Source organism: Diadema antillarum, unplaced genomic scaffold (genome assembly GCF_040938485.1).
Source record: "Diadema antillarum isolate AM-2024a unplaced genomic scaffold, OU_Dant_1.0 seq00000888_RagTag, whole genome shotgun sequence".
NCBI classification, from domain to species: domain Eukaryota; kingdom Metazoa; phylum Echinodermata; class Echinoidea; order Diadematoida; family Diadematidae; genus Diadema; species Diadema antillarum.
The window spans coordinates 57,581-75,480 of NW_027271752.1; the positions used below are offsets into that span (position 1 = coordinate 57,581).

The 17,900-nt window shown below is 37.3% G+C and overlaps 1 protein-coding gene across 1 annotated transcript in view; it reads left to right on the top strand.

Moving 5' to 3' along the window:
- Window positions 1-13,187, top strand: part of LOC139740848 (nose resistant to fluoxetine protein 6-like) — a 38,212-nt gene extending 25,025 nt beyond the window's left edge. The window contains exons 12-16 of the mRNA XM_071651424.1: window positions 1,948-2,055; window positions 4,085-4,259; window positions 7,757-7,946; window positions 9,689-9,831; window positions 11,296-13,187. Coding sequence (XP_071507525.1) covers window positions 1,948-2,055; window positions 4,085-4,259; window positions 7,757-7,946; window positions 9,689-9,831; window positions 11,296-11,424 — 745 coding nt within the window. The 3' untranslated portion in view covers window positions 11,425-13,187. The remainder of the gene's footprint in view (window positions 1-1,947; window positions 2,056-4,084; window positions 4,260-7,756; window positions 7,947-9,688; window positions 9,832-11,295) is intronic.
- Window positions 13,188-17,900: the final 4,713 nt, after the last annotated feature.

A 17,900-nucleotide genomic window follows, 5' to 3' on the forward strand; every position in this document is an offset into this window, starting at 1 on the left:
TAGTTGCCTGGAGGTGCGGACGCTAATCCGATACATTTACCCGAGCCAAGTTTTGAGCATGACCAAAACATTTCCCGAGTGAGTCGCAGAGATTGCCTGCAGAGGTCCACGCAGAACACCAGTAGGAGCCCGTAGCTGCCGCAAGTAGCAAGCAGTTGATCCGCTTGAAGTACTTAAGTTGCCGTCAATCTATGCAAATCGAATTCCTTTAGAAGGATTCCTTCACCAAGTTGTCAGCCCTCATTCGTCACCCATGCGCCTGGCACGCAGGTCACATGGAATGCACTTAAGACGAACGTAAGTAGCACGGGTCCAGCACTCCCAGCAGCATGTAGGACGCACGTGAAAATCGCCCAAAGCCTTGTCCGCCCGCAAAAATTGTCCTGCGTGCAGGAAAATCTCCACACGTAACAAGCCCGCGTAGCTTGCCCGGAAAGGTGACAGGGCCTAAACTTGACTGCGGGTAAATGGGACTTGCGTGCGCAACTCCAGGTAACTACGTGCGAGATTCATACCAGGTACTGTCATGTGCGGGTTATCTGCTGGGACCTTTCCTCTGCTCTTTTCCAAGGTTGTTTCGAATAACCATCACTCTGTAAATACTCAAAAGAGCTAACATTAGAATATCATTGGCCTAATTGCTCTCTGTATTCAAATATATTTTTAAGGGAAATTTGTGTCCATACATTGCTAAAAACTACATTTGCGTGTACTTTGAAGTCAAACTTGGGTTCAAAGTACAACGGATGCAACTTTTTCATACATTTTACTATTCGAAAATGATATCTTCCTTTCAATGGCCGTTTACTCAAAATGTGTTTTTATATGCCTTTGTTTACAAAGTTTGCTGTAACTTGAGAATACTTCAATATTTTCTTCCCATATTCGGTACACTTATGCAGAAGGACATGCTTATCGAGCTTTCTGAAATTGTGGGCTTTAGTTTTTTAAGTTATTGAGAGGTGAATCCTGATTGGATAATACTGGTTGCCATGGCAACAGGAGAATTTTTAAAACAATAATCAATAAAAATGTTTTTTTTTACATTACATCTATCTAAAAACATGAACAAAAATACCAGTTTGCAGCAGTAGGCATTTTGGGGTTACCAATCACCTGTAGGCATCTGGTTACCATGGTAACCATGCACAATATTGCCTACCATGTATCCCATTGTATTGCTTACATCTCTAGCAACATGTACATATATGGTTTAATGGAGTTTTGATGAATTCTTCATGAAGTAAATGCAAAAAAACTGTTGATTATTCCGTCATTTTATAGCGACAAACATCACCGGCCCTAGTCTAGTTTCTAGCCGTTTTTATTTCGTCTTTATTTCTCTCTTGCAGCTTGTGTATGTGCAGAAGCCCGCTGGCCCATACCCAGTGATTGCGACGCCCGAAAAAAACAAAACAAAATCAAAACGATTCGGGCATTTCAATCACTAGGTATGCGCCCTTACTCAGCTTGCTGCGACTCGGAAAAATTAAGACGAAATAAAAACGTCTAGAAACTATACTACACCGACCCCAGCTTGGCATGAAAAGTTAGGTTGCAGGCAAAAACCCTTGTTTGTCGAAGAAAAAGTCTGTGTGCACTAAGACTACTACACGCACCACTGGCACTGGCGCCTGTAGCAGTGCTAGTGGTGCGTGTAGTAGTCTTGGCGCGTGCAGACTCTTTTTTGAACAATAAGGTCTTGTCGCAACGAAAGTGGCCTGTAAAATTTTATTGATACCACAATTTGGAATCACATACTACCTAGGGGTGTTCCAGAGGGTCCAAGCGACCACCCCATGCAGTCAAACTTTTTCTGCGGGGTGGGTTGAACGAAGTCATTTTTTTCTGGGTCCCTGCGCCTTGACTATGTAACTTGTTAATTGATAGCAAGTTTTATGAAACGGGGCCCTGAAATATTTTATGTTTCTCCTTCCCTGATATTAGGTATCCAGCAGTGGGGGTTGCCATTCTAAGCACTCTGTGCGGAGTGAGCTTCATCACAACAGCTGTCTTGGTGGAGCAGCATGGTTTTCAACCTGGTGTCATTCTAAGGTGGGTGCTCCTGCACCATTTTCTTTTTATGCCTCCGCCACGAAGTGGTGCCAGAGGCATTATGTTTTCGGGTTGTCCGTCCGTCCGTCCGTCCGTCCTTCCGTCCGTCCGTAATGAATTTTGTGGACAGGGTAACTATCAAAACCTTTTGAGGTATCCTACTGAAACTTGGCATGTACGTGTATTAGGGGGTGAAGTTGTGCCTATCAACTTTTGGGTACACATGCTCAAGGCCAAAGGTCAAAAGGTCAGGGTCAAATACATAAGATTTCACTATTTCCACCATATCTATGCAATGCTTGAAGATATTTTCTTGAAACTTAGTGTATACATGAATTACCCAATTAAGATTCTCTGGTGAAAAATTTGGGTCAAAGATCAAAGGTCAAAAGGTCAAGTAAAAATATTAAAATTTCACCTTTTTTCTCTGTACTTTGGAAATTGTTCAAGGTATCTTCATGGAACATACTATACATGTACTGACTGGCAGTAATTATCTAGAGAATTTAGGGTTCATGGGTCAAAGGTCAGGGGTCAAAGGTCAAGGGCAACACTTCAAAATTTTACTATTTCCCTCATGTTTATGCAATGCCAGCAGGATTATTTATTTTTTTACACTTGGTGTATGCATGTATAATCTTACAGAGATTCTCTGGAAAGTTTCTTTTTTCTTTTTTCTTTTTTGCCTCAAAGGTCAAAAGGTCAAAGATCAAGTGAAAGTGCTGAACTAACTTTTTCCTCCATATCTCGGAAGTGGCTCAAGTTATCTTGAAATTTACTACATATTTATGCCTGTTCTGCCTGACAGTGATTATCTTATGAATTTTAGGGTCAAAGGCCAGATGAAAATGGTAACAATTTACTATTCAATACAGAAATTGCACTTTTCTCCATACCTTGAAAATTACTCAATGCATAAATGTATGAATGGGTCAAAGTTAAGTTAAAATCCTTAAATCCCCAAATACATGCTCTCCTATTCATCCAATTAAATCTAGGTCAAGGAAGGTGAACATTCAACACATTTGTGACAAACTTGTCATTTTAATATTTTGCCAATTTTGTAAAAATGTAATCACACATTGTCCACATGTACTATCTAGACCTATTAGAAGAATCATGCATTATGGCAGAGGCATACCAGTCGCCATAGCGACATTTCTAGTTCTTTTTGAAAGACGTACAAGGAAGCTCATTTGAGGGGATCCAAAATTCTCTTTAAGGATGCTAGTAAGTCCTGAGAAGTTATTGAAATTATTATATCTATCAGAGATGAATTGACAATTTTATGATGTCACGCACGAGCTTGCTTCTATTTGCTCTGTATCATAAAGTAAGCAGTTTTTATTTTCCCTTCTAGTAAATTTCCAATCGATCATGCACCCTTGATGCTGTCACTGTAAATATTTCCCTATACAATTCCTGGATGGAAAGAATGTATTCCATCATCAATTTAAAATAAAAGAGGAAAAGGTAGAGTGTATTGAATTCTATGCACATAGCAAATGGAAGGTGAGCTCACATGCTAAATCACAGAGTTGTCAATTTCTGTTGAGTTGGTCACACCTTAAAAATTTCTTTGCATTTGTTACATACTCAAAAAGCTGCATCGTTTCGTCGATCCCTCGCATTTATCCCCAAGTTGAATCATCCTTCGGGTCTGTGCCAGGTTCAAGTGTGTACGTGTGTGTTACACACAAACACACTGCTGTAGCTTCTGACCATCCGAGCATTGAGAATTTAGGGTTTCTGGGATGAACTCTGAACTAGGGCTTTCTATAGCTCAGTCGGTAGAGCACCGGGCTAGCAATCCGGAGGTCTCGGTTTCAAATCTAGATGGAATCCCATTTTCTTTGGTCATTTTCCCACCAACTTTCTTATTCATCAGAATTTAGTCAAACTTCCACTATCCTGTCACTTGCATATTTCTTATTTCTGGATATAAAAAGTTTTATTTTTGTGTATGGTGGACTTCCTCTTTATATGAGACACATGTAAATACTTCTCTATCTCTGTGTGTGTGTTGCAGTAACAATGGGCATAGTATGTCTGCCTCAGAGCCTGAGGGAAGGTTTCTTCCAGCAGATTCCTACATGGACGTGATATACACCAAACCGTACTGCCGCATCCCACCCTACCTGGTTGGCATGGCAATGGGTTACGTCATCTATCGCATTGGCACCAAGAAGATCAAGCTGCCTCCTGTAAGTGATGGAAGAGACTGAATGCTCAATTTTTAAAGCTTTTTACAAGATGAAACAATGACTTCATAGTCTTGTCGAATAGATTAATTGTTCTTCATATACTGGAAAATTCAGTACTGGAAAAGCAGGGGTAGGGGGTAACACTCATTTCACAAAAAGGCCCTGATATAGAACTCATTTTCTCTCTTTTATTTGTCTTGTTTATTTTGTTTGTTTTACTTTATTTCTGTTGTACAAAATCTAAAACCTGGCAGTCTTATGCCACTCATGTATGAATTTCCTGCATAAGGCTGCCAGTAGCAAGTGCAAAACAATCAAACACATGACAGACTACATGTAACAATCTGGCAAGTCATGTGATCAATTCTGAATTCAGATTTTGGGATCAAGCCACAGAACTGTCAGACATCATCATCAAAGCCCAGCTCACATAAAATTTGCTTCACTCTGGAAAATTGTTAAAGAAAAAGTTTTGAGAAAGGTGTGTTTGGTTTTAGATTTTTATTTTTCAACACTGGGTACTACAGTGCACTCCTGTCATAATGAACATGGTTATAACAAAATTCCAGTTCCAACGAAACAAAAAAACCAGGTCGCAAAATCATCACTTCTATATGTTTTCATTGTTTGTTATACCCCCACCCACACATAGTGTGTAGGGGGGGTATATATAGGAATCATCCTGAGGTCGGGTGGCCGGTCGGTCGGTCGGTCGGTCGGTCGGGCGGGCGGGCGGTCGGGCGGTCGGGCGGTCGGGCGGTCGGGCGGTCGGGCGGTCGGGCGGTCGGTAAGTTGCAAAATCTTGTAGGTCGAACTCCTCTCTCATTTTTTGAGCAATTGACCCCAAATTTGGCATGTGTGACCGCTATCAAAGGTAGATGTGCAAGACACCTTTTTCGTTAATATCGCATAATGCGTTGCCATGGAAACGGCATATTTTCGTAAAAACTTGTGGATCGAACTACTCTCTCATTTTTTGAGCAATTATCCCCAAATTTAGCATGTGTGACTGCTATCAAAGGGAGATGTGCAAGACACCTTTTTCGTTAGTATTGCATAATGAGTTGCCATGGCAACGGCAAATTTTTAAAAAATCTAGCAAAATGTTGTGGATCGAACTCCTCTCTCATTTTTTGAGCAATTGACCCCAAATTTGGCATGTGTGACTGCTATCAAAGGTAGATGTGCAAGACACCTTTTTTATTAGTATCGCATAATGCGTTGCCATGGTAACGGCATATTTTCATAAAAACTTGTGGATCGAACAACTTTCTTATTTTTTGAGCAATCAACTTCAAATTTGGCATGTGTGACCGCTATCACAGGCAGATGTGCAAGAGACCTTTTTCGTGATTATTTCATAATGCGTTGCCATGGCAACGGAAGATTTTCATATAAATCTTACAAAATGTTGTGGATTGCTCTAATCTCTTAGTTTTGTAGCAATTCAGTTTGAATTTGGGATATAGAATGCGATCAATGTAATGTATATTTATGCAAAACACATTTGATGTGTGTGGTGATGAATCTGTTGCCATGGCAACAGAATTTTTTTTAACCAATCATACAAAAATGTGTGGATTAGCCTAACTCCTTCAGTTTTCAAGCATTTGGCTTAAAAATTGGCACATGTGACCACTATTGTATGTAGATGTGCATACTTACTACTTCGTCATTTTTTATCAATGTGTTGCCATGGTAACAGCATAGTTTGAATGAAAGTCATACGAAAATATTGTGGATGAAGTTAACTCCCTCAGTCTTAGAGCATTTGACTTGAAATTTGGCATACATGAGCACGATAGTATATAGATGTGCAAACTTAATCTTTGGTCAGTGATGAACAATGCGTTGCCATGGTAACAGCTTTTTTTAACAAAAAAAATACAAAAATATTGTGGATTCAGCTAACTTTCTTTAGTCTTCACGCGTTTAGCTAGAAATTTGGTACACATTACCACTGTGGTACATAGATGTGCAAAGGTAATCTTTCGTCAGTGGTGATCAATGCGTTGCCATGGTAACGGCATATTTTGAATGAAAATCATACAAAAATATCGTGGATTCAGTTAAATCCCTCACTCTTTGAGCATTTGGCTTGAAATTTGGCACATGGAACCACTATAGCATATAGACAGATGTGCAAACTTAATCTTTCGTCAGTGGTGAACAATGGGTTGCCATGGTAACAGCAGCTTTTCACTAAAATGCATACAAAAATATTGTGAATTCAGGTAACTACCTCAGTCTTTGAGCATTAAGCTTGAAATTTGGCACATGTGACCAGTATAGTACGTAGATGAGCATACATAGTCTTTGGTCATTGTTGATCAATGTGTTGCCATGGTAACAGTATATTTTGAATGAAAATCATGCAAAAATATTTTGGATTCAGTTAACTCCCTCAGTCTTTGAGCATTTGGCTTGAAATTTGGCACAGGTGACCACTATAGCATATAGATGTTCAAACTTAATCTGTCATTATTGTTGAACAATGCGTTGCCATGGTAACAACATTTTTTTCACCAAAAAGCATGTGGATTCGGCCAACTCCCTCAGTCTTTGAGCATTTAGCTTGAAATTTGGCACACCTGACCACTATGGTATGAAGATGTGCGAACTTAACCTTTCGTCATTGTTAATCATTGTGTTGCCATGGTAACAGCATAGTTTGAATGAAAATCAATATAAAATATTGTGGATTCAGATAACTCCCTCAGTCTTTGAGCATTTGGCTTAAAATTTGGCACATGCAACCATTGTAGTACAGAGATATGCAAACTTTGTATTTCATCATTTTAGAACAATGTGTTGCCATGGTAACAGTGCATTTTGAATGAAAATCATATAAACATTTTGATTAGATCTTAACTGTCTATGTTTAGAGCGTTTTGGCTTCATATTTGGCACAAGTTACCTCTACATTATCTAGATGTGCAAAAACTCTTTTGTCAGTGTTGAAAATGTGTTGCCATGGTAACAGTATATTTTGAATGAAAATGATACACTAATATTGTGAATTCAACTAAGCCCCTCATCCTGTTAGCATTTGGCTTGAAATTTGGCATATGTGATGGCTATGATATATAGTTGTGCAAAACTTAATTTTTTTCTTAATATCCAACATTGTGTTGCACCATGGTTATACAATTTTTAATAAAAACCATAGAAATCGTCAGTTTATTTATCTTGCTCACTCAGTTTTTGAGCACTTGACTTGAGATGTGGGACATTTGATTAACAGTGAGCAATACATTTATTTACTGTTGGACAGTGCATTGCCTTGGTAATTTTTTTTTTCATTAAAAAGTTAAAAAAATCCTGGTTGAGCTAATTTCCTCAGTTGTGGGTGGGGGTATATTAATCACAATGAGTGATAGTTCTAGTTTGTTCTGATATAACATAATTTCGAAATAACGAAAGAAAACTGCCGGTCCCGAGGACTTTGTTATAAGGGGAGTCCACTGTATCTCTGTATGTCCCTCCTCACTCTGCAGATCATGGCCGCTGCTGGTTGGGCCGTAGCTGCGGCTCTGGGCATGACAGTTGTCTACGGGCTCTACCCTATTTACAGTGGCTCGTCCGTACCCACAACGGCTACCAGCATGGCCTACACCAGCCTCTCCACCTTCACCTGGGGTGTGGCCCTCTGCTGGGTGGTCTTCGCCTGTCACTATGGATACGGAGGTATGCACTTGTCTTCTGAGAGGTTCCTGTTGTCAAAGGTTAAAGCAGAATGCCTTTATAATGAAGTCCTCAGGATCTGCAGTTTTCTGTCATACTGAAATTTTGTTCTAACCAAACAAATAAACAATGAAAATACATAGAGTGGATAATGTCTCCGCAATGTTAACTTCTTTGTAACTGAAATTTCAGTATAACTGTGTTCGTTTTAAGTGCACTGCAATAACAAATACAACAGTACACGTTTCATATGTATTCAACAAAAAAAAAAACACATTCTGAATTATTTTATAGTTTTGTATGTTCCCTTAAAACGGTGATATGATAAGTGAGTGCTCACAATTGTACAATAACAATTACAGATTGTGCATATACCAGAGAGAGTAGAGATTTTGATCAAATTCAGGAGGGAACTGTCAATTTTGGGTAAAATTTTTATGCCTCCACCAACGAACTGGCCTGAGGCATTATGTTTTCGGGTCGTCCGTCCGTCCGTACGTCCGTACATCTGTACGTCCGTCCCGTTTTGTTTTTGTCGATATCTCAAGAACCGTGAGGTGGTTTTGCATCAAACTTGGTATGAGGGTATATCCTGGGGGGATGATGCTTTGTTTGGATTTTAGGGTCATGGGGTCAAAGGTCAAAGGTCACAGGTTATTTTGTGAAAAAAAGGTTGAAATTTCATGATTTTCTTCATATCTTGCAAATGGTTCGAGGTATCTTCGTGGAACTTAGTATATATGCATGTACTGATGGGCAGTGATTATCTAGGGAAGTTGGGGGTCATGGTTCAAAGGTCAGGGGGTCAAAGGTCAAGGTCAACTCCTCAAAATATCACTACTTTCCTTATATTTATGCAATGCCTGAAGGATTTTTTTTAACTTGATGTATGCATGTATAACCCAATATATATTCTGTGGGAAGTTTCTTGCCAAAAGGTCAGAGGTCAAAAGGTCAAAGGTCAAGTGAAAGTGCTAAATTGCATTTCTTCCTCCATATCTCAAAAGTAACTCAAGGTATTATCATGAAACTTACATATTTATGCATGTTCTACCTAACAGTGATTCTCTTTGGAACTGTGAGGTCAAAGGTCAAAGGCCAGGTTTAGATAATACTATTTTACCATTTGATACTGAAATTATACTTTTTCTCAATGCCTTGAAAATTACTCAATGCATAAACTTATAAAAGGGTCAAAAGTCAAGTAAAAATCATCAGTTCCCCCAAATACCTGCACTCTGACGTTTTAATCATTCATCCAATTGAACCTAGTTCTAGGAAAGTGAACATTCAGCACATTTGTGGCAAACCTGTCATTTTAATATTTTGCCAATTGTGTGAAACTGTCATCACACATTGTCAAGACATTGTACTATAGACCTATTAGGAGAACCATGCATTATGGCAGAGGCATACACCAGTCGCCGTAGCGACATTTCTAGTTAGTACTTTTTCAGAGTTATAACTTTCAAAGAATCTCAAGGGAAGTGGATATAGTGAAATGGGGGAAAGGTATTGAAGCGAGAGATGCAGTGTGATGGGTACATGCATTATAGAGAGAGGATTTATCACATGCAGTGGTTTTCATCACTATGATTCTGTTTGAGTACATTTACATCTACCTTAGATCATGTTGCACTTTGAGTAACATATTTTCGAATGTGTATAATGTCAGATTGTAAAGTATCCTGAGTGCATTCTGACTCAATTTTATTTGTTTTTCTCTCTCTCTGATGCAAATGAAGGTGTTATCCATGATTTCCTGTCCTGGTCTCTGTGGGTCCCGTTGAGCCGGATGACCTACTCTGCCTATCTGCTGCACCCTCTGGTCATGTATCTCTACGCATTCAGTCAGACTGTTCCTATTCATTGGTCTACAATCACAGTGGTAAAACATGTATTCATTGAGATGGAAACATTGAAGGCATTAGTAACCGTTTGCATATGAGACAAAAACCCAGCTTTAGTGCTTCAAAAATAGTTCAAAAATACTTCCAAATACATGTAGTTCTAAAATGTGAGTTAGGGATAGAAACGACCAGTGTGAAAATGTTAATCAGCATATTTAATCAGTGTTAGGTATTGTTGAATATACAAAGTGTGAACTATAGTTATAATAAAATTGCTTCTAGAGTAAACCATCTACAGTTATGGTTTATTGAGAAATATAGTAACATCTACCGAGGCTTTCTTGCACAAATTTTTATGGTAGGATGTTTCATGATACAACTGACCTGCACATTTGCACCAAATGTAACAACTCGAAACCTGTTTCAAATCACTGCTCCCAATGGTACACATTACATTTGAAGATGTTAGGATGTAAGTTGTGTTTATGTGTGTGTGTGTGTGTGTGTGTGTGTGGTTGTGGTTGTGTGTGATGGTGGTAGAATGTGGAGATGAGTTGATACTAATTGGAGTTTATACTAATTGAATTGATTTGTTCTCTGTGACCATCAAAGAAGCAATGAATGCCTATAAACAATCAACCAGGAGACCAGTGGCTCTACGTCCACTCTGAAAGACTAAGGCAGTTTAAATAGGATGAAGTGCCTTGCCTTTGGGTTCAACTGCTGCGGCTAGGGGGACTAGATTCAGGGATCTTGTGATTGATAGTTGCTGGTTGTAACCGCTGAGCCTGAAATGCATGTGCTAAAAGTCTTTAGTGTTTCAGTTCAGTTTCCACAGGTCTTTATCACTGTTAATGTTCCAAAAGTATGTACTGGTAACCATGCCTTCCTATCTGCAGGGAGGCCATAGCATTAGGTAGGATAGGTCCAGACATAGGAGGTCATATGCATTCAAGAGATGGTCATGACTCATGCTTGATAAACAGCTTTGACTTAACTATTTATGAAGATGTGGTTTTGCCGTTAACTACAAAAAGTGGTCAGCAACAGAAAGATATTGTAGAATTGGGTGCATGATACTGATCCCTAATGGCAATTGTACCATATCCAGCATTTTACTCTGCACATACAAATATACTGTATACGCCAAATATTTCGTGAGGTTATTGTTTTCCAAATTTCGCAAAAAATTTTGACCCTGATCAAGCTATGAGTGTGACGTACATGTATACATTTCTCCATTCGGTCCAGGACTCCACGATCTCCAATTTACCTACTCGCGAAATCGTCGGGAATTTCCAATTTGCTAAAATTTAGACTCGCGAAATAAATGGCGTATACAGTATTCACACTGGGGACGGGTTTCAGTTAACTGTGAGTGGAGTTTGTTGAGAAATCTCGTTGACAGTTTGAGGAGTGTTCTTGTCAACAAAACTAGTGTTGGAAGTATATTCTCATACCTTTATCTCTCTCTCTCTCTCTTTGTGTGTTATTTTGGCCAGGCCTACAACTTTTCGGCCTTCTTCACTCTGGCGTATGGCTGCTCCTTCCTGATGAATGTGCTGGTTGAATTCCCGTTTGGAAATCTGGAGAAGATGCTGCAGCAGGGACTGACAAAGAAGAAACCATGACAAGGAGAAGGAGGAAAAGTGCAGGAGGATATTGTCCATCAGCACCCTAAAATGCAATTCCACACCATGCTCTAAGTTGACTTTCTTACGTACACAATATCATCAGAACAGAATTGGAGAGCTCTAGGCCAAAATTAGGCAAAATTTGAAAAATTAAAAAAGTAAAGTGCTGAAATTGTTAACAGTTTTTTAATGTTTTGATACACAAACCTTTATCACATTTCTTTGTTTTGACATGAATAAGATAAAATACCCGTATCCCTCATGTAAAATTTGGTATGTTGAATAACCTAGCAATGCTTATGAGTAAATTTTAGAGGAGAAAAACACAGAAGATTTTTTACTGTCAATAACAAAAAAAAAGAATGTTTTCTCAAATATGATATATTTGTGCTTGAACCATATGAAGGGTTGCAAGTTAATGCTCTGATTTTGGCTAATTTGCATGTGTGGTTCCAAATGTTATCACTTTTATGTGATGAAAATGTATGAAAGATTGGAAATTTCAGAATTTCCTGTGTCATGTCTGATTTTTTGTGCTATTCTAACTTTGTTACTGAGGTCAACTTCTTTATGTTATGGAATTGCATTTTAAGGCTAATTAAAAGCCCAAAACAAATTCCTCAGAAGGGCTTGTAATTCATCTTCCACATACAAGTATTGGAATATCCTTGCTGTACATCAAAAGAGTCTCCCAAGAAACTTGTCTGGCTGACGTGATTTACCGGGATGCTGATTTCTTTTGGAGTGTTTTGAGACCAAATGTGTCAAATAGATTCAGTCATATGCATACGACTTTTATTCCTCAAGTGCCCTCCCCATTCAGAAGTGCATCTACCAAGTACAACATTATGTGATGATCAATCATGCCCTAGCAATCATATTTTCCAAGAAGCTACATGCTTTTCACTCTAATGCGAAAGACCAATTGATACTGTCAATTCAGAAATTTTCTTTATACGTTAATTCTCGTATTTTACACTGCTTTTGGCTAGCAGAAATTTTGATGATATGTTCACTATTTTCTCTGTACAGTTTGAATGGGTTGACAGTTGCACAGTGCGAATTCAAGAACCTGTGAATGTTTTTTAGTAGCTCAGCACAAAAAGTTAATATGCAAAAATGTCAACGTTTACAGTACTGCTGTAGCCCAATAAGTCAGTGATCGATAATCAACTGTTCAAAATATTATGTAGCAATCATGATTGCTTATGTAGTACTTCTGATGAACTTTTTTATGGAGGCTAATATATGGCAGTTTTGTCATTACCCAACTGAAATCTTGTTATCATAGCGACATTTCACACATTGAATATATGACTAAATGGATTGTGTACATTTTGGAACAAAAATCTGGTTCTGCATGCAAATGAGAACTATGTTTTCTCATTAAGTTGTGATGAAGAAATGCCTTTCAGGAGAAGTTTACTTTCTTAAATTTGCATTGAATGATTCACTATGCAGTCTAAGAATTGATCTGCAAATAGAATGGTAGTTGAGGGACCAGCGTGTATGTTGGGGAAGCAAAACTAAATGACATGCAATATGCTGAAATATAAAGATTCATGTATATTGCTTCTATTCTACCACAAACTGTAAAGCTGCTATCAGATATTATTAAAATGAAATTATGTATTAATGTTCAGATGTTTTGTGACTATGTCATAATTATAATGTTTATATGTGTTTATACAGTGCACTCCTGTTATAACAAACACGGTTATAGTGAAATTTTGATATAACGAAAGAAAACTGCCAGTCCCGAGGACTTTGTTGTAAAGGGAACCCACTGTTGTGCATTTGTGTTATGATATTATGCCTAAGAAAACTGCAATATACATAAAAAACTCTGCCATGCTCTGAGGTTTCTCTGTTTACTTCTTTCATTCATTTTAATCTCTACTGTAAGTCATTAAGGGTGCATTTATGTTTTGATATTATGCCTAAGAAAACTGCAATATACATAAAAAAAACTCTGCCATGCTCTGAGGTTTCTCTGTTTATTTCTGTCATTCATTTTAATCTCTACTGTAAGTCATAAAGGGCAAGTACATATTCAGAAATGTGAAAGTGTAGCCTATGTGACAATTTAAGCAAGTTAATGTACTTCACAACAGCAACAACAGCAACAATCTGCTGCATAAACTGAAATTGAATTGTGTGGACACTACTCTGAAATATGAACATTCATGTAAATTGCTGCTAGTTTGCCAATGCAGTCGCTTATCATCATTCCTATTGGCAAAGTTCATGGTATGTACATGAACCAGTCATCATGTATGTGACTTGAATCAATTTGAAATGATGCACTTCAATTTTGAATGATTTATGCAATTAGCTGAGCAGTCGAGAACCATGTTTGGATGGTGTTGATAGCCTTTAAGATGCATCATTAATACAATTATATTTTCTACTTATAGAAATATTTCCATATATGGAGCAGTGTAGCTCATTTTGCACTGAAATAAATTATGTGGATGGCATATCAAAGATTTAAAAAATGATCAAGAAATATATCTGTAGGGACTCTCAAATTAACAATTCCATTCCATGCAGTAGAGTTATATCAATGTACTGTTGTAAAATGTCTGCAAACAAGTTTTGGTATGTAAGCCATGTTCTACACTGTAATGAATTAATTTGTAGACTTTCAGGAATCATAAAGATGAATATGACAAAGCTGACTATATATGTAACACATGAAAAACTGAAATATTGCCTGTAGAAGCTGAAGTTTAGACATGTGTAAGACAGCATATATCAGAATTTATGTTAACAGGTTGAGCATTCAAAAAATACATGTGTAGTGAATTCTTATTGTTTATTAACCTGTTAAGACAAACTTGTGTCCATTTTGTTACTACAAAGTTATTTGTTTGATATAACCAAATTTTGATCAGCAAAGCGATAGTGTTGGTCCATAGGAGTTTGTTATGTCTTCTACATGCATTGGTTGAAGATGAAAATGAACTTATGTATTTTTAGCATGTTTTATGAAGCCAGAATTATGAATTCTTTCCTTCTACTGCAATAATACCCTCCTATATATGGCATCAGAATTTCTTTCACAGCTTTTTACATTAAGATTTAGTATCGGAAGTATAAAATGCCAAAGAGTAAGCATTTCCTCTCAAATGTGATGAAGGACAATGAAAAAAAGATTGTGTTTAAAGATCATGCAGTTGATCACACTTTGCAAACAATGCCTGAGGGTGCATTATTTGATCTCTGAATTATTGATGGGCCCACTACCTAATGGAAAAGAAAGCATACGTCATGTAGACTGCCTACACCATTGGTACAGTATACTGTATATTTCACACGTATATTTCCTGATATCATGGGACTTGTAAGACAACTTTGCATGTGAGTTAATTAGCCATCAAGAACCATGGTGACATAATTGGAAATACCAGTAAATGTAATTCTATTTGTAGAAGAGTTGATGATTGCCAGTATTGGAGATAATCTACAGTGCATTGGTTTTTATAGAATGCTATATTTTTATTATGCTATTTATAGTGCAGCCAGCATTCTCAAGAAAGTATAGATATATAGTAGAGTAAATATATTCCAGCCTTTGTTGCTGCTTTTTTCTTCTATGCTGCCTACGTGTTCGATGAATAATGCAATATAAGAACAATGTATGAGTGGTTAATAATGCAAACTTGCCTCATCAAAAAATCATGATGCTGTGAATTGACCTTGTGAATGTTTTTTTTCTTTCTGTCTTAGCCCCTAAATGAACAAAAATGTTTACCTGAAATGTTTGAAATAAATGCTGATGTTTATTAATTGACCAAAGATTATGCAATTTTGCATTGGTGATTAGTTGGCATCTCATTGAGTTTAGATTCTTGCAAAGTTTCACAAAGCCCCAACTGGACTTAAGCGTAGTGTTGAATTTTTACATACAATTACTTATGTTGGAAATTATTTATATTTTTATTCCAATTATTTAGTCTGCCTCATTCATATACGTGTATGTTTATGTAGGACTGAGTTAATGTTTGTACACAATTTTATACTGCTTTGGATGTTGTAATAATAAGATATGAAATAAATACACAGCCAAGCTGAAGGCCTACTTGTACAGCTCCCTTAGTTTCCAAAAACAGTATTTTATTGAAGCGTGTTGTTAGCCTTTGCTCGGTATTTTGCTTGCAATATATCAAACTTTTAAGAGTATGCAACACTGAAAACCTTAGAGTCTGGAGAATTAAAAAAAATACCACAATTAGGAAGTCAATGTTTGATGACTGAATCACACATGTGTGGAAATGAACCCAATCAATATACATCAATTAACTTCCAAGAAATCATGTTCTGTTTGTTTTTATTCATTATTGTGTATGAAAGTTTTCCTGTAAGTTAACCAATATTTTTGTGTCAACGAAAAGACAACGAAAGACCATGTTTATCATCCACATTCATCCATGAATCAACATGTTCCAAGCAAGTACACTCAAAGTGTTACATGTGTGATTGTGTCATGTGCTGTAATATTATGAGTGTGTGTGTGTCTCCTGCAATTTCTTTATCATGTGCTGTTTGGTTGGCTGTTTCCAACTATTCCATTCCAACTTCCAACTAGTCAAATTGCAGTGGTTTTTTTTTTCTTCATTTGAATTAATAACAACTGTCATGATGATGATGATTTTCTAAGAAAAATCTAATTTGCTGTAAAAAAAAAAAAATCATTTGTCACTTGTCTACAAGTGAAAATTTTAATAATTAAAGGCAGACAAGGCTAACTGAATTAAAGCAAGATATTATTTTTAGTAATATCATGTTTTCAATTAATGTGATTGTTGACTAAGAGAGAGAGAGAGAGAGAGAGAGTTTATGGTTGAGAATATTTGATTATATGTTGATACACTGTATCAAATTTAGCTGTTTTCTAAATTTATTACTTTCCTGCCAAGAGGTTATGTGGTTGGTTTTTGTCTGCAAACACGGTACCTCAAAGAGCAATTACAAGTGACTGCAGATTTTCTTTTTTAAGGAAAAGATGACATAAGGAACAGATGATTAAATTGCGACAGTGATCTACCAATGAGAGTAAAACATGCACACACACATACACACGTATAATTCAACAATGACAATGATTACAAGTCTGTGCAGTCTGAAAGTAAAGTACACATCTCCAAATGTCGCTATCTTGTATCATGTACCATAATCTTTACACAAAACAAGATACATTGTACATGCGTGGAATAAATATATACTTTAGTGAGTGTAACGAAGTGAGTAGATTATGTAATCATGATCTATAACAGCCTTGAGTCAGTGAATGCTATAGAAATTATGTTTGATATACAATCATTGAATTTTCATCCATTGAAAATGCTCTAAATTCATGAATTCAAACTTTTTAATGTTAATATCTAGCACGTACATATGCGCATCTTTGGGCATTCAAGAAAATTTAACATTTAAGGTTCCTGCTTGTTATAACATTATAATATATATATATATATATATATATATATATATATATATATATATATATATATATGTGTGTGTGTGTGTGTGTGTGTGTGTGTGTGTGTGTGTGTGTTTTGCGTCGTGACAGAGGGGAAATGAAGTCTTTAGAAAAATTTCTCCACGCGCAGGAGGACAAATTCTTGTGTAAACTTTTTTTTTTCAACCGTAATATCGTCCCGAAAAGATTTACCGGTATGCCTACGTCGTTCTTACTGTCTTATTCTCTTCCCACATGCCGTAATTGATGGTGGTTATTGTAAACTTTTCGAGGTAAGGCGTACATATCGATTATGTTTCGCTCTGTAGAACAGCGATTATGTCATTGGCATAGGCCGGAGGTAGTCGGCCATGACCTTCTCCCACCGCGGTAGCACACCACCTCGTTAGTAACTTTAATAGGGATGCCCCTTTCCACTTCCCTTCCCTGTCAGTGCCTTTCTTCACATTGTTTTGAAGAAACTGAGAGTCATTCTGATCTATCTTCGGTAGATCCCGATGCCTGATCGGAGGATATCTTTTGAAAGTTTAAATAATTATGGTGGTTATACAAATTGCAAACTTGTTACGCGACCACCAACGTAAGGCGCTCCGTCAATAACTTTTCAAATAATCAATAGCGAAACTAGAAGCGCACGCAGTATACTCTTTGAGCGAAGCCCACCATCTGGTAACAAGTCGTCGGTGAAGAGGATAAAAAGCGATCGTACACCAGGCAGTGGTGGTGCCCCATCTTCGACATTGCATGCAGTCCCTGCGGCAGCGCGCGTTTGTTTGCTTTCAGAGACGCCGTCACGGCGTCAGTCGACTTGACTCTCCGTTGCATCAGAAGTCTCTGATCTACTTGGTAAGTTTAATTACATTCAGTTCATTTCAGTTAATTCTGTTCATTTCATTTCAGTCCCACACATTCACATGAAAAAAAAAATCGTGGGGACATGCACATATTGTATATAATTACATTATTGAAGCAGGTTTATATATACACA